The sequence below is a fragment of the Ctenopharyngodon idella genome, chromosome 3 (genome assembly GCF_019924925.1).
Source record: "Ctenopharyngodon idella isolate HZGC_01 chromosome 3, HZGC01, whole genome shotgun sequence".
NCBI lineage: Eukaryota > Metazoa > Chordata > Actinopteri > Cypriniformes > Xenocyprididae > Ctenopharyngodon > Ctenopharyngodon idella.
In genome coordinates this window covers 3,760,272-3,781,219 of record NC_067222.1, presented here as the reverse complement: position 1 = coordinate 3,781,219, position 20,948 = coordinate 3,760,272, and the positions used below count along the sequence as shown (strand labels likewise).

Here is a 20,948-nt window from a genome sequence, read left to right as displayed (position 1 = left end):
TTGTCAACACCATCAGTTCGTCAACACGTCAGTATTCGTCAACACCGTCAGTATTCGTCAGCTCCGTCAGTTTTTGTCAACACCGTCAGTATTTGTCAACACCGTCAGTTTTTGTCAACTCCGTCAGTATTTGTCAACACCGTCAGTATTTGTCAACTCCGTCATATTTTGTCAACTCCGTCATATTTTTGTCAACACCGTCAGTTCGTCAACTCCGTCAGTTTTTGTCAACTCCATCAGTTTTTGTCAACACCGTCAGTTTGTTAACACCGTCAGTATTCGTCAACTCTGTCAGTTTTTGTCAACACCGTCAGTTTGTCAACACCGTCAGTATTCGTCAGCTCCGTCAGTTTTTGTCAACACCGCCAGTATTCGTCAACTCCGTCAGTATTTGTCAACACCGTCAGTATTTGTCAACTCCGTCAGTATTTCTCAACACCGTCAGTTTTTGTCAACTCCGTCAGTATTTGTTAACTCCGTCAGTTTTTGTCAACACCGTCAGTATTTGTCAACTCCGTCATATTTTGTCAACTCCGTCATATTTTTGTCAACACCGTCAGTTCGTCAACTCCGTCAGTTTTTGTCAACACCGTCAGTTTTTGTCAACACCGTCAGTTTGTCAACACCGTCAGTATTTGTCAACTCTGTCAGTATTTGTCAACTCCGTCAGTTTTTGTCAACTCAGTCAGTATTTGTCAACTCCGTCAGTTTTTGTCAGCTCCGCCAATATTTGTCAGGTGAAGGTTTTTGTTAATTTTGAAAGAAATGTTGTATTCTTTTTTTCAATTCACTGTGTTAAATTAAAACATCAACTGAACTACATGATATCATGTCTGATTTATGTAAGAACATTGGTTATCTATGTTTAATATTAAAAAGGAGGGTAGAGAATTAAGGAATTTAGGAACTGGATTGTTCATAATAACCCTAACCCAAGAAATAAAAACTTAAAACAAAACATGTTTTGTCCCTTATCTCAAGAATCAGTGCAATATTATTTGGAACGCAAAAACAATTTAAAGATGCGTGTCATTCAGTGCAATCAGTCAATGACTAAAACACATTGGCAGTTTGATAAAAAGAGAATATTTTATTTTAACAAGAGATTAGACAATACAGACAGATGCTCGACTTGTCCAAAACATGAATTCCCTCGTACGAGTCAAAACATGTTTAACACAAGTTTTGCACTATACATGATCACTACAATAAAAAAAAAAAAAAAAGTTTTAAAACCAAATTGTCTGAATGGAAAACAGAAAATCAATTTGAATCTGCTTAAAGTACAACAGAGCTGAACATTTCTTGAAACACAGTCATAACTGCGAAAAAGCCTGTGCGCTCATATCTGAACCCGAGCGAAACCACACGGCTCGTATCCTCAGGTCAATGATTCTTAAGGGGAAACATGTATTAGTTGGTCTATACACAAATGACCGTCTCCATGATAGTTTAGCGATCACTCGTTCAAGAACTTGGGCTTAACACGTCAGATTTTACGGCAATTAACAAACCCAATGCAATAATTATTGTAGCAGGAACCCTTTATGTACAAAACCAAAAGAAAACATGATGAACTGAAAACACTATACAACAGCAGTTACAGAAAACCATGAGGAGAGAGGTCTGGGAGAACCAGGAACAGAGAGAGAGAGAGAGAGAGATGGGTTGGGCTTGATAGAGTCGTCCGATTCAGATGTGTCCTCCCGTCTGTTGCTGGAAAACGTCAATTGTGTCTTCATCCTCCATTTCCAACTGCGGAAGAATAACATGAGGTCACGTCTTTATTATTCAGTATTATTAATACACACAAGCGGTGCGAGGTCAGTAGAGAGTCACATAAGGACACTTCATTCAGATTTCACAAGACGTCCTGTTGACTGTGAAATCGACACCTATCCACTCTAATTACAGTTTACTCTTATCCCATGATGCAAATGTACAATGATGCTGTCAACTCAGATTTATTCAGTGGGTGAGATGAGCTCTATAATATTTCTGACAAAATCTTGTTTTATTGCTGTTTTATTGCCTGAATCTTCATCTAAGAGCACGCATGACGCCTACTCTGTCTAAATCAAACCACCTGAGCTTTACAGTCAACATGAGATGCATTAAATTTCTAATTGAAATTGAATATTTGGTGGGAAAATAAGGGCAGGACATTTTCCATCATGATTTAATTGGATAATAAAAAGTAGTGTATGATTGGATAAGTTTTATCAATAATAATACTCACTAGATTAAACTACTACTTTTTAAAAAATTAAATTAGTATAAACACTACCAATATGTACTAATACTCTCTCTCTCTCTCTCTCTCTCTATATATATATATCGAACTAAAAATAGTATAAAAATATTTTTCTTTATATATAATGTATTACAAATATTACTATATGTAGGGCCCCATGATTTCCGTGATGCAGAAAACGCGGATGGAATCGCAGAATTCAGTCATAAAAACGGAATTTATTGTATAGTGTGGAATGTCACGGAATTTGTAATTTTTTTGATGAATAAATTAAAAGTAGGTCAGTACACTTAAATCAAATTGTGATATAGGCTAGTGTCTGTTAATATTAAACCACAAAAAGAATATTCAATGCTTTTACAGAGCTTTTTACAGTTTCATTTGAGAAAAAATATCGACACATCATAAACACAGAAACTCAAAGGTCTTCACGGCAACCCGTCAAAATAAAACTTTGGTTTAACTTGAAGAAATTGTGACAGAAATATATTACTGTTGTACAGTAGAATTTAGCTATGTCTCAATGCAATAATAATACTAACACTAATAATAATAATAATAAATTATTATTAAAACACTTTTTTTTAAAGAAATAATCATAAATTTTCCTCCATGTTTTAATTTTAACAGTAAATTTATTGTGTTCAACACAAAAGTTTATTGATTAAAAGATAAATGCCTTCTTTTGATTGCCAGAAAAAAATAAATAAATAAAAAAACACAACGGAGAAAGAATTTCTAAAAAAAAAAAAAAAAAAAAAATTTCCAAATGAATTTAAAATAAAAAATAATACATGTTTTTATGAATTCAATTAATTAGACATGCTTTTTGATGATTAAAATTTAAATAAACCATTAAAATGGAGTTCAGACAACTTAAAACAGAAAACACAGAATTAGTTAAAAAATAAAACAGAATTTGAGAAAATAAATTTCTTAAGGCCCTAAAAATTTAATTTTGTTAAACTTTTAATAAATTGTTATTATTCTATTATTTCAATTAATTAGACATGCTTTTTGAATACTAAAATTTAATGTAACCATTAAAATGGAATCCAAAAAAAAAAAAAAGAAAAAAAAGAAGAAGAAAAAAATGGAATCCAGAAAAATGACAACAGAAAAAAACTGAATTTGAAAAAATAAATAAATAAAAATAAATCTGAATTTGGGAAAAAATAAAACGAATTTCATAGGGCCCTATATAATATAAATATATATATAAATAAATCATAAACACACACACACACACGCACACACATATATAAAGCTGTGGAAAAGCACTATACAAATAAACTTGAATTGAATATAAAATATATATTTAAATTTAAAAAATTATAAATACTATTTTTATCATTACAGCAATTGATGTAACAGAGTTCTACTTAATTACCATGAAAATAATGTCACAGTGCAATTAGGCTAGGCTTTTAGGCTTATTATGATTAACAATGCAATTGGGCTTTGTTTTTTTAAGTATCTTTAGAATATGACCTGGACATTCAGGCTTTGTGAGACTCACCTTTTACTAAATAGGGTTAATTTTGATTTGATGTGGTCTAAAACACATGTGCACACGCACACACTACATTACTACATACTACATTATGAGGACATTCCATAGGCATAATATTTTTTATACTGAGCTAATGACATATTCTGTCCTGTAACCCTAACCATCACAGAAAACTTTCTGCATTTTTACATTTTCAAAAAAACATTTAGTATGATTTATAAGCTGTTTTCCTCATAGAAACCAAAAAAATGTCCCCACAAGGTCAAAAATGACTGGTATTATTATCCTTGAAGGGACATTTGGTCTCTATAACCCACACAAACCTGTCCAGTGTTGTTACTTCAGAATCAAAAGTGTTGTAAGAATGACAGTGAGCGCGGTGATGTCATACCTGTGCGGGCGTGTCTGTTTCATTGATAGGCTGTCCGTCAAACCGGAATCGAATCTGCCTCATTGTCAGTCCCTGCAAAAACAAATGAGCACATCAGTCCAGTGTTTCTCACACCACCATTCACCACAATGAAAATCACTTCGTAGCTTTAACATTTTTGTAATTTTTTTAACTGCTTTTGTCATTTTTATTAGTTTTTGTTTATTTTAAATATTACTATTTAGGTTTGATTTATTTTTATTTCAGTTTCAGTTTAGTTTTTATTTATTTTATTACTAGTTAGTAATTTGAGTGCTAAAATTTTACTTAAAAATTTGAAATTCTACTTTGACAACTAATTGAAATAAGTTAAATTTTTTCATCTAATATGTATATTTTATTTTTAATTTATTGCAATGTCATTTCAATTAACAAAATTTTTTTAATAGTGTTAGTTACCTGCTGAAAACTGAATAAATCCTGAATCCTGAATGAATAACTCAGTTAGACTTGCTCTTTTTAATGAATCAGTTGAATCGAGTTGAATCCTGCATCTTTTTTAACTTCCTCCCCAAAAAGGGAAATAAACATCTCAGATAAAGATCAGCTGAAACCTCACGCCTTCATATTTGTTTTCTGACGGGCAGCGCTGTTGACAGGGAGTTCCTCAGGGCAGGGTCGCTTCCTTCCCCATGCGCAAGTGAACGCTGTCCTACTTCTGCCGGCAAAACTTACAGAGCCACAATAAGATTAAACCCTCTGCCTCTGCCAGGAAAACATGTTACTGACCTAAAGATCACGAGGAGCATCTTAACCTCGTATGTTTACAGTGTTAATAAAGCCTGCTTGTGTGTATGTGTGTGTGTGTGTGTGTGTGTGTGTGTACAGGAGGCCATGGAAATGAAGACGCCAGTCTGGTACTGTACGCATGCTTATGTCTGGAGCCGAACTGTGCAGAAATACTGATCATGTGTGTCTTTCTTTGTCACACATGAACATTAGAGTCATTGTTCGTTCTCTAACCCTCTCTGACATGGAATAAACCTTCGACCGGACGCGCAGGACCATTAACCGGACATGAGGGAGTGATAAAGCCAGCAGGCGGTAAGGCTGTTGAGGAAATTATTGATCAGGCTGAAGAGCTTTAGTGCAGATGGCTGTAACCGTCTTGCGGACTGAGCACTACTGTAAGCCATCAGACTCATATGAATATGTCAAGCTTCAATCCACTCTCAATGACTTTTATTTTTGTTATAATGACAAACAGGTGGAATAAACCAGGCTCAGATTTGTTTGAACAATGCTCTGGAATATTATCTGTCAAATATTAGTCATCCATGGATTCTTGCCATTTGTGAAAAGTACATATACAAACAAATGTTTAGTTTACCACTGCATCTGTTTTTGAATAAATGATCTCATATATCAAAGCTTTTTATCATAGTGTACTCTCATTTCGAAAAGAACATTATTAACCGTTTATGTATATAATTTAAACCGGTTTCAATTAGGAAAGGAGACCAAGGAACGTAGGACAAAAAAAATGCCAAGATTATGCTTAAAATATAAAATGCATGCCTAAAAAAAACCTTTATTACCTCAATTATGTATCCTAGGTGACATTTCATTATTGAGCATATCCTTGAATCATGTTGTCCTGCTGTTGCATTCTTTTATAAGTGTGAAAATAGCTATTTTTTATTATACAAAATTGGACACTTAAAAATGCAATCATGAAAAATTCAGGTCTGAGGTACAATAACATCAGAGTGCAACAGACGGTTCCGGTAGTAAAAACTCCATTCATTTTCTCCATAGGGAAATTGATTTTTAACTATAACTTATAAATCTTTAAAGCCAGTGCTACTGTGAGCTACGAGGCCGTCAGCCCGCATTATTTCAACTTATTTACAAAATAATCATGTTTAACAGCGGAATTCCGGGTGAAAAACTACATTACCCATGATGCTGTACAAAATTCCACCAATCAGGGAGTCGAAACAAGCAAAACGCATCAAAATAGTTCTTTATCTCCACCCACTCCCATGAAGCACTGCGAATAATGTAATCGAGTCGATTTCCCTATACTCAAAATACTTAAATATTTAAATATATCCATATTTTGCAATAATCTTAAAAAAAAAATGTTTTTATATATAATCAACATTTTCAAATAAGGAGTTTTATGTTTCACGCTTCATCGTTTTTAATTAGATTATGCTGTTTGCAATGCTTCATGGGATTGTAGTTCTTTCCCTCAGAAAAAAATGTTAAAGGCACAATATGTAAGATTTTTGGATTAAAATAATCAAAAACCACTAGAACAGTGTTATATATTTTGTTGACTTGTGTACTTACTAAGGATGGGCATTTTTCCAAAATACTGTATTCAAATATTTGGCCTCGTAAAAAATGAATATTCGAATATTCGTTTATTTAAATGATGTTATGAGAAAGATGTTATTTTTTAATTCATCAAGATTTTGTAACCATTTCTGAACAAGCAGAAGTAACAAAGCACAAAGCCTTTTGCGATTATTGGACGGGAGGCGCTACAAATAATATTTGATGTAGCAAAAAATAAAAACGCAGACCCTGGCAACCCTGGCTTGAAATACGGGTGATTCATAGGGTCAAAAAGAGCCTGCTTTAGCGTCACTATTTATAACTGTTAATGCCTTAAAATTCATCACAAAAGCATCACAAAAGAAGAAGAAGAAATTCAACACAAGAGTGATTTTCTTCCCACACAGTATGTATGAGCTGCAGTCTGAACACGTTTTTCCGCACGCTTTTGATCGACAGTATATAATCGGCCCTGATCATCGGCCGTTTTTAAACAATCGGCCGATGGCCGATAGTGATAATAGTAGCTTTTATCGGCCGATACCGATTGTTGGCCGATACATCGGTGCATCTCTAATAAACAGTGCTGCTTTACCCCACACACGAATTACCAGAAAAAGAGGAAGCGGCGACTGCGGCATAATAAAAGTTCCGCTGCTCTCGAGGCATGTGTCGCGTTCGTCTCTCATTAGCAATCGCCCCAGCAGCCTCATTCAGCTCCAACAGCACTCGACCTTGCTCTGCTTCTTACTACAGTAACGTTAATAATCTCATCCATGAACAAGATTTCTGACCGAGTCCCATCCAGATTCTATTCCACCGGACATCTCCCATGATTCCACACTCAATCTCGGCATCGAGCTATGCCTTTGTTTTGAATACGCGACATCGAGTGGCGAAAAATTACATATTGTGCCTTTAAGTACAGTCTTGTACCTTTGTACCTTTTTCAAATACTTTTTTGCTTCAAATCAAAGTTTGTAGTGTTGTGATTCAGCTTGTAGTTGGCTGACTTGGTTCATGGCTTCTAATGCTTTAACAAATAATTTTTTTGAAATTCCTATGGGAGAAATGAATGGAAAAAGTGCTGCTAAAAAAGGTGGCAGGCACTAATGCACTCTACTGCGTACCAGTAGATTCTTTTAATGAGATTTGGCTTGTTATTATCTGAATTTTACACTGTCAGTTAGAGTATAATTAGTTGCTTTCTCTTTTGTATATTTTATACACAAACATATTTTTTAAAATAATAAATGCAGTTTAATTAGAAATCAGAATTAACCAAAATGAACAAAGCTTAATTTCTAATAATATTTCATGTTGTATTATTGTTGTTCTTGTGTTGATAAACAAGGCAAATTCTTGTGTATTTCTTCAATTTAATAATGAAGAAATTACGACAGGCATGTGTAAACCTCTTCTATATTTTGGACACAAAATGCTATCGGGATGGTAAGTTGTCAATCCTTGTAGCTGACAAGAACTCACGAGGAGAGTGTGTGACTGTGACTTTATTTTACGTGTGTGTGTGGCGTGATGATCTCACCTGTCTCTCACAGTAGGCCTTCATAAGCTTGCTGAGGGGTGTGTGTCTCTTGATTTTAAACTGGACCACTGACCCGTCCTGTCCCGCCACCTTCAGGTTGATGTGGTCGTTGTTCTCTGTCTTTACACCCTCCTGAGAAAACAAAAGCACACATGTACAAATATGAGATTTTACATCACTCTTCCTGGCATGTTATATGTGCATCACATTTATAATTATTCCATGTAAAAAAATTTAAAATAATATATCAGACATATTAGTAAAGCCATTACACAATATACACAGAAAATTCTGTATGATTCTATACAATGATTTTATACTAATATATATATTCGTATAAAAGGAACCGTTTGTAGTTTCATGATTAAAATAGAATGAATGTGAGTTCAAGTTGTCTATAATCACATGACAATAACGTGGAAAGGGGCAGCAAAAGGCTAACATGTGACTATTGTGGTAAGTGTAGAAACTAGTTGTATCCTTTATTTGAACTGGTTTTATAAATAAACTAAAAGGAACGGGATAAATCTTGCTCACTGTGTGTCCCTTTCATTGTCTTTTCACACTAATTTCAGTTTATTTATATCTTTTACATTTGGAAATGAATTGCTGTAATAAACAGACTCGTGCACGTTCATCTTTGTGGTGTTATTTGTGGCTTTATTAGCAGTGTTGTGCTTGAGTTGCTGTGCTTCACGTGATGGATGCTCACATTTGAATCACATCCTCAGCTCAAACCAACAGAAAACTACTTTCTGTCAGGTCCCAATCAGCAAACACTCAGCGATCACATATAACACGTAAATATTATCAATATATGTCTGATAATTGATTACTTCTCCTTATTATTTTTATTTGAATGCGTCTATGTGTGTCGCGCGCGGTGCGAGCTCGCCACGCGCGTTCACACGTCTTCTTCCGGTGTTTCTGAGGCGGCAGTTACAGGATTTATCCACTACGCGCGATATTTCACATTAAATATCAAACCATCTGCGTCCTTCCATGTTTTCACAACCCCTCACACGACTTAAACTGTAACTAATAATAAATTGTCTCTTCATTTTTAAACGCCACTCACCTTGGGTTTCTCGTCGGCCATGGTTATTGTATTTGCGCTTCTCTACGCCGCCACACAAAGACTCCGCGGGGACGCGCACGTCCGCGCCCCCGATTAAAAACAGGCCCGGCGTGCGCGGTCACGAGCGGCGCGTCCGTTCTCCGCGCTCTGTCGCGATTGGCCAGTGCAGGTCACAAGCATCGTACGATGCGTAACGGTGATGTCATGCGCGAGACCAGGGAGCCGGGGAAACATGCACGCGCATTCGTGCACAACATCTTATCTTGAAAAAATGTTGGACCAAATATGATATAAATGTCACAAAACAATGATTATTTTATAGTAAATATCATATACAATCATATACATGACAGGGAATCCATAAGAATGGTGTACATTGAGTGTTGTGTAGATTCTGAGGGAATAATGATCCATTGCTCCTCATACTGGAGTGGGAAGGGAAGCCATTTTGTTCTTTATGTAATTCACAGATCAAGCTGAATGTACCTCAGCCATTATTTATTAATAATTCAAAATGACCGTGAGGGAAAAGAGCTACACTACAACAAATAAGTGAAATAATTCAAACTACATTCTGAATAAAACATATACCTTTGAAATGATAGTATAATGAATTTATTAGCCATTATTTATTAATAATTCAAAACGACTGTAAGGGAAAAGAGCTACACTACAACAAATAAGTGAAATTATTTACACTACATCCTGAATAAAACATCTTATGATAATTTTATACCATTGAAATGATAGATTAATACATTTATCAGGACCATATATAAAACAGTTTATTATTTTTAAAGAAACATTACAATGTTTAATTACAGTCAAGTTCAAGCTTTAATGATTGAAAAAATCACAGCACAGCCCTTAAAATAAAAGTTATATAAGTTAGAACACTCTTATTTTACTCCTTTATTCTGCATAATGAAAACATGACAAACATTTGTGATTGGTATGTATTGTTATTAAACATTACTGATAATTCTGAAACAATTGGCGTTTCCTAATAATATCCACATAACTGGAAACTAATATAAACAGTGCATAATAATTTATATTTTATTGTCGATCAATATTTTGCTCAGGCGTTTAGTGCGTCGTACTAACCGCGCAGGCTACAGGGGTCCTTCAGGCTCATGGCGTTAGATTCTGAGCGCTGAAAGTATTGAATGTTGTTCAGATCATAAAGGTGTTTAAAGTTATATTTTTCACTATTATTCAAGAGGATTTAATATCGCTGTGTGATGGAGGAGGTGGATGTGGAGCCCGGTCCCACGGTACGTGCGTGCATATGATTATTAATATACGGTTTAAGTATGCATATGTGAAGAATATACATGTGATACACTTATAAGGTTTTGTGGTGTTACCATGGTATCTGAAGGTAGTATGGTATATACCATGGTGCTCCAAAGTAGGCTAACATTATATATATTTTGTATAAACTATAAACCGGCATATTCATATATTATTGAATGATTAATGGTAGTGCTATTTGTTCATAAATATATATCTTGCAGCTGATTCCTGGCTCCGGATTTCATCAGAGACACTTGGGTTTTGAATGGGGTCCTGGAGATCTGTTAGTTTATGAGACAAACTACAAACTACAAGGTATTAATATCCAAAATTAATTCTGGAAAGACTGTTCGAGTGTGTGTGAAAGGACATGAAAACTGTCAGAGATCTCATCACATGTATTCCTGCTCAGGTCTGAAGTCTGCAGGGCTCTCCGTTCGTCCACATCGTGAGGAAAGATGAAGATATCTGCTCTCCCATCCTGCGTAAACTCTTCAATGAGTCCCATCTCATCTTCGTGGGGCTGCAGAAAATCAAAGAGGATGTGCCGAGCAAAAACAAGAAGCCACAGTGAGTCCTCAGACATCAAACGGGATGTTTAACAGGAGCACATGCTGCTGGTACAAAGTCCTGGTGTATTTGTTGTGCTGATCTGTCATTGTTTCCTGCAGGTTTGTGAGTATCAGTAAAAACTACAGGTCTGTGATCAGAGCCTGTATGGAGGAACTTCAGCAGAACGCAGGTAAACGGTCATGTGACACACTTCACACATGAGGAATGATGCGTTTGATCAGCTGATCATGCTCTTTTTCTCTTCTCAGTTTTAACACAAGATGGGTCTTTAGCGTCACAGTATGGAGATCAGGTACATGCTGAAGTTCACATGAAATCTAAATTGACAGATAGAGTATTTTTAACACTAACTCGTGACCAGTGCAGATTATTTTAATGTTTAATCGTCCGATAAATGATATGTGAGTGACGGATGACAGTAGTTTCATTCCAACTAAAACTATTAAAAACACTTTCGTTAATGGAAATAAAACAAAATAAAATATAAATATGAGATGTGAAAATTAGAAATGTTGCATTGGTAACAAACTGAAATAAAATTACTATAATATTAAAATTCTAAAACTGAAATAAAAAATAAATGGAAATATTAAAAAAAATGACAAACACAAATATAAAACAGACGGTTACAACTTAAACTAAATTTAAAATGAAAACCGAAAATACAAAAATGTATTCAAAATATTAATAAATACTGTAATGGTATATTAATATTACTAAAATAACATACATTTTCTGATTATTGTATATGCTTTCTAAAGATAAATTAATCATTAGATTGCAAAAATATTAATACTATTATAGTATATTGATATTACTAAAATAATGCTACTTTATATTTATTTTATTTTATAAAGATAAATTAATCATTACATTACAAAAATATTAATAAATAATATTATAGTATATTCATATTACTAAAATAACACAAATTTTCTAATTGTTTTATTTTATAAAGATATATTAATCATTAGATTACAAATATATTAATACTATTATAGTATATTAATATTACTAAAATAACACTAAATTATATTTATTCTGTTTTAATTTATAAAGATAAATTAATCATTACATTACAAAATATTAATGAATACTATAATAGTATATTAATATTACTAAAATAACACTAATTTTCTAATTTTGTTTTTTATAAAGATAAATTAATCATTATATTACAGAAATATTAATAAATACTATATTATATTAATATTACTAAAATAACACTAATTTTCTAATTAATCATTAGATTACAAAATATTAATAAATATGATTATAGTATATTCATATTACTAAAATAAAACGATTCTATTTTATTTTATTTTATGAATTAATCATTAGATTACAAAAACAATAATAATACTATTATAGTATATTAATATTATTAACACTAATTTTCTAAGTTTGTTTTTTATAAAGATAAGTCATTAATCTAATCATTAGATTACAAAAATATTAATACTATAATAGTATATTAATACAGTATTACTAAAATAACACTTATTTTCTAATTATTTTATATGCTTTATTTTATAAAAAGACATTAATCATTAGATTACAACAACAAAGGTGTAATATGCATGCATTCTGAATATTTTAATAATAATAAATGGATTAAAAATTATAAAATTAAATAACATTTGTTTCTAAAAGTAAAAATGTTTGTAATTTTTCATCAGAAAAAGTAATATCTCACTCTGCTGACATAATCAATGTCACATGAGCAAAAGAAAAATATTATGATCTAACCAGCCCCTGATGGGTAAAATCACTGATTTTCAAATGAAATATTCTGAAGTTAAATGTTGATCTGATGTCTGTAGGTGTCTATTCTCTTGGCTATCGAGCTGATCTGGAACCTGTGTGAGGTGCTGTTCATCGACGCAGCTCCAGGTACAGACGTCTGCGATCATGTCCTCATTCAGATTTGATCTTAGTTTCTCTGCTCTTCATGACTGGGTTTTGTTGTCACGCTGTAGCCGGATCTCTGCTGCTCCACCTGCTGGACTGGGTGCGCCTGCACAAGTCAGACGTGGACACCAGAGCGAGAGAGGTGTTACAGAGCGACAGCCCCACCCGACATCAGTCCTACTGGGACGTGGTATGAAGCGCGAGACCTCTGACCTCCAGATCCTTCACGCATCACCACTGGCGTCCTCACGCATCTGTGTCTCTGTGCAGGTGATCAGTTTAGTGCTGCAGGGCCGGATGGATGAAGCCCGGCAGGTGCTGTCCAAACAGGCGTCTCTGCGGGCAGAAAGCAGTTCTGTGTTCAGACGCATGGACGTCCTGTTACAGACCATGCCCATATTCAACGTACGTACATCAGGACACAACATCCCTATGATTAAAGGATTGAACTATAACCTGTTTTTGTGAGATTTACCCTTAATTATCATAAAATCACTGTAACAACTAAATAATCACATTATGTGTGTGTGTATTTTCAGCCCACAGGAACTCAAACACTGACCGAGTTTGATGTGAAATGGAGAAGCTGGCACGAGGAGTGTGACCGCAGTCTCCAGGACAACACCTTCGCTAGCAACCGTCACCTAGAGACCATCTGCAAGGTGAAGAATCCTGACCTCTGGTGACCTTTGATCAAAGAGACTGAGGCTGTACCATCCTGACTTTGTCTGTCTCTGTCAGATTCTGGTTGGGGATGAAGATGCTCTGCTGGAGCAGAAGGAGCTTCTGAGCACCTGGTATCACTTCCTGGTGTCGCGGCTGCTCTTCACGCACCCCACCATCAAACCGCCCGATCTGCACTACTACGCACAGGTACGAGCAGCAGTGTTCATTTAAATACCAGTCACAGTTATTGATTAATCGGATCTAATCGCAATTATTTGAGAGAAGCACAATTATTGTGCAGTTTAAATTTCAGTTACATTTTGCCGTCCAAGTAAGGGAAATTTAAATGAATCAAATGTGTGATATTGTGTCTCCTTTTTTTTTTCTGGTGCGGAGAGAGACAGAATCTTACAGGGAGTAAAGAATGAAAAATATTTTTTAAAAATGTATAAAAAAAAATTAAAAAAACTGTTGTAAAGCACACAAAGATCAAAGGTCTTCCTTTATATGAAATGAAGATGTATGTGTTTAATTAGACTGCATATATTATATATTTAGTGCTGTCAATGTTAACGCATGCGATTAATTTTTTTTTTCTGGTTTAACGCATTAAAAATATTAACGCAATTAACGCAGCATCCCTTTTTTTCCGTCATCCTTTGGCTAGCATTACAATATATGATTACGCTCTTATTCATGCAAATGCTTTTAAACCATTTAAGCGCGCCAAAAGAGAAAAAGAGAACGCGCTGTCTGTGAATGTCCTGTCACACACACGACGCACAGAAAGATGCGCGCCATCGTGCGCATGGACGGCGCGCCAGAATCGAGTTCTCTGTCACGCTTGAACGTACAATAATCCGTTTTGTCGAGTATCCTCATTAGAGCAGCCTTGAAAGAGTCTTAAACGAAAGTAAAGAGCTGTGAGAAAGTGGGACGCTTGTGAGATCTGCATCATGTGCAGCAGCTCTTAAAGGAACAGCAACCATTGCTGTCTGTCAATGAGGATAATCAAAGAAAATTACTCACTGCTCTTGACTAAAGAACTTTTGTAGCTTTAATAATGATTAATCTATATTTAATTTAGGCTATAAATCATGCAGTGCAGACTGTTTGGTATGGGTTTATGTGAGGATTGTTCTAAGTTCACTTAAATTAAAAGTTATATTTTTAAAGCCTAATGAATGTGTAAAAAAAAAAAAAAATGATATAGCTTTCAATAACACTATAATGTTGAATGGCTATAATTCATGTTTAAAATTTGGGGAAAAAATCAATTTCATCAAGACATCTAGCTGTATTAGTATCAGTGATACTGACCATAAAAAGATGCCATTAAACAAGTATTTAAATATACTGTCTTTGTTGTTGCTTTATGTTGTTTTAATTTGGAGATTAACTGAAATTATTACATTATAAAATATATTAAAAACATATAAAAACTTGTGTTTTTAATTGTGATTAATCACAGAAAAAATGTAATTAATCGAGTTAATTTTTTTAATTGATTGACAGCAGTAATTATTATTATATTATATTATATTATAATAATTTTCACAACATTAAAGTAAATCATATGATATAACATAATATAATCTTGGACCATATATTATATTATATTATATTATATTATATTATATTATATTTTATATTATATTTTATTAATTTTCACAACATTAAAGTAAATCATATGATATGATATATAATATAATATAATATAATATAATCTTGGACCATATATTATATATTAATTTTCACAGCATTAAAGTAAATCACATGGGCCTATATTATATTATATTACATTATATTATATTATCAGAACATTAAAGTAAATGGGCCAAGATTGTATCATATTATATCATATATTATATTCCAAATAAAAAAACCAAACATATTAGGCTTTACACTGTGTGAAGTGAAATAAACAAAACAGAATTAAACCGTTACTCGCAATTATCTGTATGACAATTAATCGTTAGCACAAACTTCATGAACGTGACAGGCCTATACTGTTATAGTAGTATTGGTATTTATAATTTAATATTTTCTGTTTTATTTTAGATAAAGTTTTGGTAAACGTGTTGTATGTTTTTATCATTTTTAGAAGGTAATAATTTTTATTTTTATATCCTATTTCTATTTCAAGTAACAAAGTTTTAATGGTTTTAGTTAACTATAATAACCCATGTAAATATAATAACTATAATAAATCATGTGCAGGTCATGCTTCACCCTTCAAGAAAATTAAGAAATTATATTTTGCATGAAGAAAATTAATCTATTTTAATCCATAAATTAATTTTAATTAGTCAATCAGTACAAATTGTCATCACAGTAATATCCTAAAAGCAGGCTTATGTTTCTTTGTTTTATTTAATTTTGGTTAACTATAATATCCCTGCATGCAGCACACACACAGCATGAGTGAAGCTGCCCGATATCATACGAACCTCTGAGAATTAGTCATGCAGTGATATCTGAGCTTGATTTGAGTGAGCGTGTGAGTCTATAAACCCTGTACTGACCGTGTGTTTTTGTGGCAGTCGAGCATGAACATGTTTCTGGGTCCGCGGGCATCTCCGGAGCCTCTGGATATCATCCTGCTGTCAGCGTTTGAGTTCGACCTGCATCAGGTGATCAAAGACTGCAGGTGTGTTGATGCTCTTTCAGTACAGACACACATTCATCTGAAGAGACCCTCTGAACTAACACACACGTGATGTTTCCACAGCATCGCGCTCAATAACTGGTGGTTTGTGGCTCATCTGACGGACCTGCTGGATCACTGCAAACTGCTGCAGTCGCACAACCTCCAGTGCGTATCTCACATCAGATCTTACATTCAGACCTTTGTAGTACACTTAGTCAAGATTCTTGCACACAAAAAGTCATATTTTTTTATATGATAATTTTCCACCCTTGCTACTTCTATATGTAAATGACCTCTGTTATGGTGCCTTTAAACTAATCGTACAGATTCATGTGTCTCTTTGAGAAGGTTTTGTTGATGTGATGCATGTAACGCTGTTCTGGTTTTGTGCGTTTGTAGTTTTGGCTCTAATCTGCGAGAGTTTCTGGTTTTGGAGTATGCCTCAGGTCTCTTCACACATCACAGGTGATTAAAACACATTATTTATCTCTGCAGACTGATGACTAAAGGGTTAAATCTCATGAGAACATGTCTAGGTCACAACTTCAATTCAATTTTATTCAAAAGTTTATTTATATAGCACTTTTCACAATACATATTGTTTCAAAGCAGCTTGACAGAAAATGCTCGTTTCAATGTAAAAAAAAATAAATAAAAAAAATTACATAATATGATCTTGAACTTAAAGAGTTGTGAGAAAATGAGATGTGCGTCAGATCCGCGTCATGTTTGGCAGCGGCAGCTCTTAAAGTGACAGCAGCCTAATAAACCAGTTGCTGTGATGTCTGACATTAATATTCATCAAAGAGCAAAGGTAACAGAGAATTGTAGCTTTAATAAGGATTAATCTATATTTAACTTATAATTTATGCAGTGAAGACTAATATAAAAGTTCACTTAAATTTTTTTTTTAAGCCTAATATTGAAATTGATAGCTTTCAGTTATACTGTAATGTTGAATGTCTATTAATGTTTAATTTTAATTAAATAATTAATTATTAATTAATGTTTTAAAAATCAATTTCATAGAGACATTAGTATCAGTGATACTGGCCTTCATTCATAAAAAGATGCTATTTAACAAATATTCAAAATATACTAAATATTAATATAATAATTAATGTAATATATTTAATATAATAGTTTTTAAGTTTCTACATTAATTTGGAGAGTAACTGTGAAATTATTACAATATAAAAATATTAAAAACTGTTGTTAATCGTGATTAACTTTTTTTAATCGATTGACAGCACTATACAAAATATGCTATTATATTTTAGATAGATAAAATTTAATATGTATTTATGAATATATATAATTTTTTTTTTTTTTTTTTTTTTTTTTTTTATAAATATGGCTCTGACATGTTCTTTGATCTGGTTCAGTAATGAACTGCTCAAGATGATGTATTTCTCATATGTGTGTGTTAGTCTGTGGCAGCTGGCGGTGGATTATTTCGATCACTGTCCTGAGTTCGGTCGTGTGTATCTGGAGCTGCAGATCGAGAGAGTCCCGCTCGACACCGAACGCAAAGCCATTAAAGTCCTGCGTATCTGTGAGGACAGGCAGATGAGTGAACAGGGTGAGCGACGCCAACACCCTCAAACACAGAGTTTGAATTATGACCGATTACAGATTTATAGTCACAAAAAACTGTAATTCATCACTTTACATGGCAGTCCTCTTCTGCCTAAATGGCTGCCTAAACTCTTTTTTCAGAATATTCTTCAGTAAAGACTGTATCTTATGCTGATAGTCAAAGACTAATAAAATCATAAACTACATAAAGTAAGAGAGTATGTGTGTGTTTTAGTGCGCAGTATCTGTAAAATCATGGCTAAACGAGCTCTGAGGAACAACAGACTGGGATCTGCTCTGTCCTGGAGCATCAGAGCCAAAGACGCTGCCTTTGCTACACTCATCTCTGAGAGGTTACACACACTATCTATCTATCTTTCTGTCTAACATACTCTTGCCGGTATACACAAGTTATTATATTGCTCTTTTTTCCTAACCCGTGTGTTTGGCGCAGGTTTCTTCAGGATTACAGTAATAAAGGCTCTTTCACAGATCTGGATTTGTTGGATAATCTGGGTCCTGCCATGCTGCTCAGTGACAGACTGACGTTTTTAGGTACAGCATGAGAGATCAATGCCATTTATGTGATTTATCTGAAGAGCTGCTATAATTCAGTCTGTGTCATATTTCAGTCTGCTGTTTATCACAGCTTTCATTCGGCTTTCCTGCACTAACTGAACGATTCATTATATTCACATTATATTTGCACATAGCTTGTCTTTTGTGTAAGAACTTGCTCTTCAAGTATTAATATTGAGCAATGACTGAAGCGATTTATTCGTTTTTGTTTTTAGCAAAGGCACATTCAGCTCTGACTCATTCTATATGAAACACCCATTTCACACCAATTAATTCCATTGAATAAAGTTCATGTTTTTCTTGTCAAATATCCTGTTTCACTCTGAAACATGTCACAAATGAAGGTTGTCTTTAAGAAGGTCTGTAGTCCATAAGATGTATGACCGTGTGTGTGTTTTTAGGAAAGTACCGTGAGTTTCACAGGCTTTACGGTGAGAAGCGTTTCTCTGAGGCGGCCAAACTCCTGCTGTCCCTCATGACGGCAAAGATTGCCCCGCGTAGCCTGTGGATGACGCTGCTGACCGATGCACTGCCGCTGCTGGAGCAGAAAGAGGTCACATTAGAGCTTTCACGATCATTACAACATAAAGTAACATTGATTAGTTCTGTCTGTCTGTACTATGAATTGATAAAGTACATACCTTAAATGCATTGTAAATCACTTTGGATAAAAGCATTTGCTAAATGCATAAATTTAAATGTAAACATCAGCTTAACCCATAAAAGTTGACCATTTGGCATTTAGCTTGAATCACTCTGTTTTCTTGCATGTAAAGGTGATCTTCTCAGTGGATCAGACGTATGAGCTCATGTCCTGTCTGGAGGAACTGAACTCAGGAACTAAAGAACCAAACCAGACAGACCAGGTACTGCTCGTCCAGAATGTCCCAGAAACACACGAGCTGCTTGGTATAATGTATAGCAGTAAATCTAAGCTGTTTTTTCTTCTGTTTCAGGATGAAGATATCGAGTCCACAAAGACAGAGCTCTTGCGACTGTCTTTGGCCCGTAACCTCGCCATGGCCATTGTGAAAGAGGGAACGATAGAAACATAAATTCATCTGATCATCAAATTAACACTGTTTTTTACTCTCTTTGTGTCCTGTACATAATCCAGAAAACTTGGATACAAAACGTGATGTCTTTTATAAAAACATTTTCCAGTATTTGCAAAAAATGCCTTTCATATTTCATGTATTTGTTTTGTCTTTATATAAAGCTCTTGTGAGGGTAAACAAAATAGTTGTGTTCTTTTGAATTAGAAGTTGAGGTATAGCAACTCAAACAGCCTGTTTAACTGCAAGACTCTGTATTTACTTATGTAAATTGTTTTTAGTGCAAGAAAATGGACTGATATTTTAATAAGTACATGGTTTATTCTGCATGCTGGTTGATTTAAGTCCCCACACGCTAAACTCAATAACCATAACAATTTTATAGGTTCTATATAATCAATAATTTATATATAATCATTAAATATAACACTTTATAATCATTTATCTCAAAGAAAATAGCGGTTCTGATTACAATAACCGTACAGAGTAACGATATTGTAAAAATTACTTTGAGAGCGATATTGTAACTACTGATGAATGATACAGCCAATCAGAATCATTCCTACTTAAAAATCGCGCGCGCTGCAATTACGTTCACGGAACGTAGCTGAAGCGCGCGCTTACAAAAAAAAAACACCGTTATCGTCCGATGGTATGACGCTAACATTTTTCTTTGCTTGAACGGACCTTTACTGCACAGTTGTGACATACAGATATCGATATCACTCCATAAACCGTCATCATTCAGATTCGGCGACGAGCAAAACATCAGGAATTCAGAAGCGGCGTGAAATCTGTCGTTTACGGCAAGAAAAGCAGGTTAGACGCCCTCAAACATGTATTTTTCAACTACTACACATCTTAAACCAGCTGCAGTTTCGACAATATAACTTACAAATGCAGTTCCACAGACTTTAAAGTCGTTTCACTTTTATTGTGGCGTATTTTTGAATGAAACAGGATAGTCGATGAGAATAACGGTTGGTCAGGACTTGATCTGAATTGAGTGGGATGGTGAAAATTGTCTCTGTATGACCGATGGTGAAAAATAATGAACAGGAAACGAAAAGAAAAGATAGAAACTTGTGCTTGTCAATCCATTTGAAGTCTTTAATGGCGCAGTACACATGATGTAATCATTATTAAACACCAGAGCAGTGCATCTTCATCATCATCATCATCATCATCAACCATTATCATTTTTCACAATTTACACATTTGTCCTAACGTTACATACTTTCATGAGTCCTCCTAAACCTCAACATCAGACCAGATGAAACTTTGGCTCATTAACAGAGACACAATGATTCATTAAAATACACACTAGGTCCTCTGAAATACTGGAAACGCTTTGATGCAGATGCACAATGAAGCTCTCAAACCATCATCTCACTGAAACACTCAAGACAGAATCAGCAGAGATGCTCCATGATGCCCACAAATACAGATTAATGCCTTCAAACTTTCACAGGCATGAATCAGATGAATCTCAAACATATACGGGTCATATACCCCCCCCCCCACACACAC

At 34.3% G+C, this 20,948-nt stretch overlaps 2 protein-coding genes across 2 annotated transcripts; one reads left to right on the top strand and one right to left on the bottom strand.

Moving 5' to 3' along the window:
- Positions 1–1,063: 1,063 nt before the first annotated feature.
- Positions 1,064–9,272, bottom strand: sumo2b (small ubiquitin like modifier 2b). Its single transcript, XM_051888431.1, has 4 exons — positions 9,108–9,272; positions 8,030–8,161; positions 4,159–4,230; positions 1,064–1,755 (listed from the first exon to the last, which is right to left on the bottom strand). The coding sequence occupies exons 1-4, from the start codon at positions 9,126–9,128 to the stop codon at positions 1,693–1,695; spliced, it is 288 nt and encodes a 95-aa protein (XP_051744391.1). The 5' UTR covers positions 9,129–9,272; the 3' UTR covers positions 1,064–1,692.
- A 934-nt stretch (positions 9,273–10,206) lies between these two features.
- On the top strand, positions 10,207–19,603 carry nup85 (nucleoporin 85). Its single transcript, XM_051888540.1, has 19 exons — positions 10,207–10,384; positions 10,628–10,721; positions 10,819–10,976; positions 11,078–11,148; positions 11,228–11,271; positions 12,803–12,872; positions 12,959–13,080; positions 13,161–13,295; positions 13,430–13,552; positions 13,632–13,763; positions 16,100–16,206; positions 16,288–16,371; positions 16,606–16,671; positions 17,637–17,788; positions 18,020–18,137; positions 18,239–18,339; positions 18,765–18,916; positions 19,140–19,229; positions 19,320–19,603. Exons 4-19 carry the CDS (start codon positions 11,124–11,126, stop codon positions 19,416–19,418), a joined length of 1,620 nt encoding a protein of 539 aa, XP_051744500.1. The 5' UTR covers positions 10,207–10,384; positions 10,628–10,721; positions 10,819–10,976; positions 11,078–11,123; the 3' UTR covers positions 19,419–19,603.
- Positions 19,604–20,948: the final 1,345 nt, after the last annotated feature.

What these genes read in the sequence shown, in the direction of transcription:
- sumo2b (XM_051888431.1), bottom strand. Translation starts at nt 9,128, where the DNA reads ATGGCCGACGAGAAACCCAAG. An exon ending in AGGCCTACTGTGAGAGACAG is followed by an intron (nt 4,231 to 8,029) that starts GTGAGATCATCA and finishes TTGTTTTTGCAG; the next exon opens with GGACTGACAATGAGGCAGAT. An exon ending in AAACAGACACGCCCGCACAG is followed by an intron (nt 1,756 to 4,158) that starts GTATGACATCAC and finishes ATTCTTCCGCAG; the next exon opens with TTGGAAATGGAGGATGAAGA.
- nup85 (XM_051888540.1), top strand. Translation starts at nt 11,124, where the DNA reads ATGGAGGAACTTCAGCAGAACGCAG. An exon ending in ATCAGTCCTACTGGGACGTG is followed by an intron (nt 13,081 to 13,160) that starts GTATGAAGCGCG and finishes GTCTCTGTGCAG; the next exon opens with GTGATCAGTTTAGTGCTGCA. An exon ending in ACCTAGAGACCATCTGCAAG is followed by an intron (nt 13,553 to 13,631) that starts GTGAAGAATCCT and finishes TGTCTCTGTCAG; the next exon opens with ATTCTGGTTGGGGATGAAGA.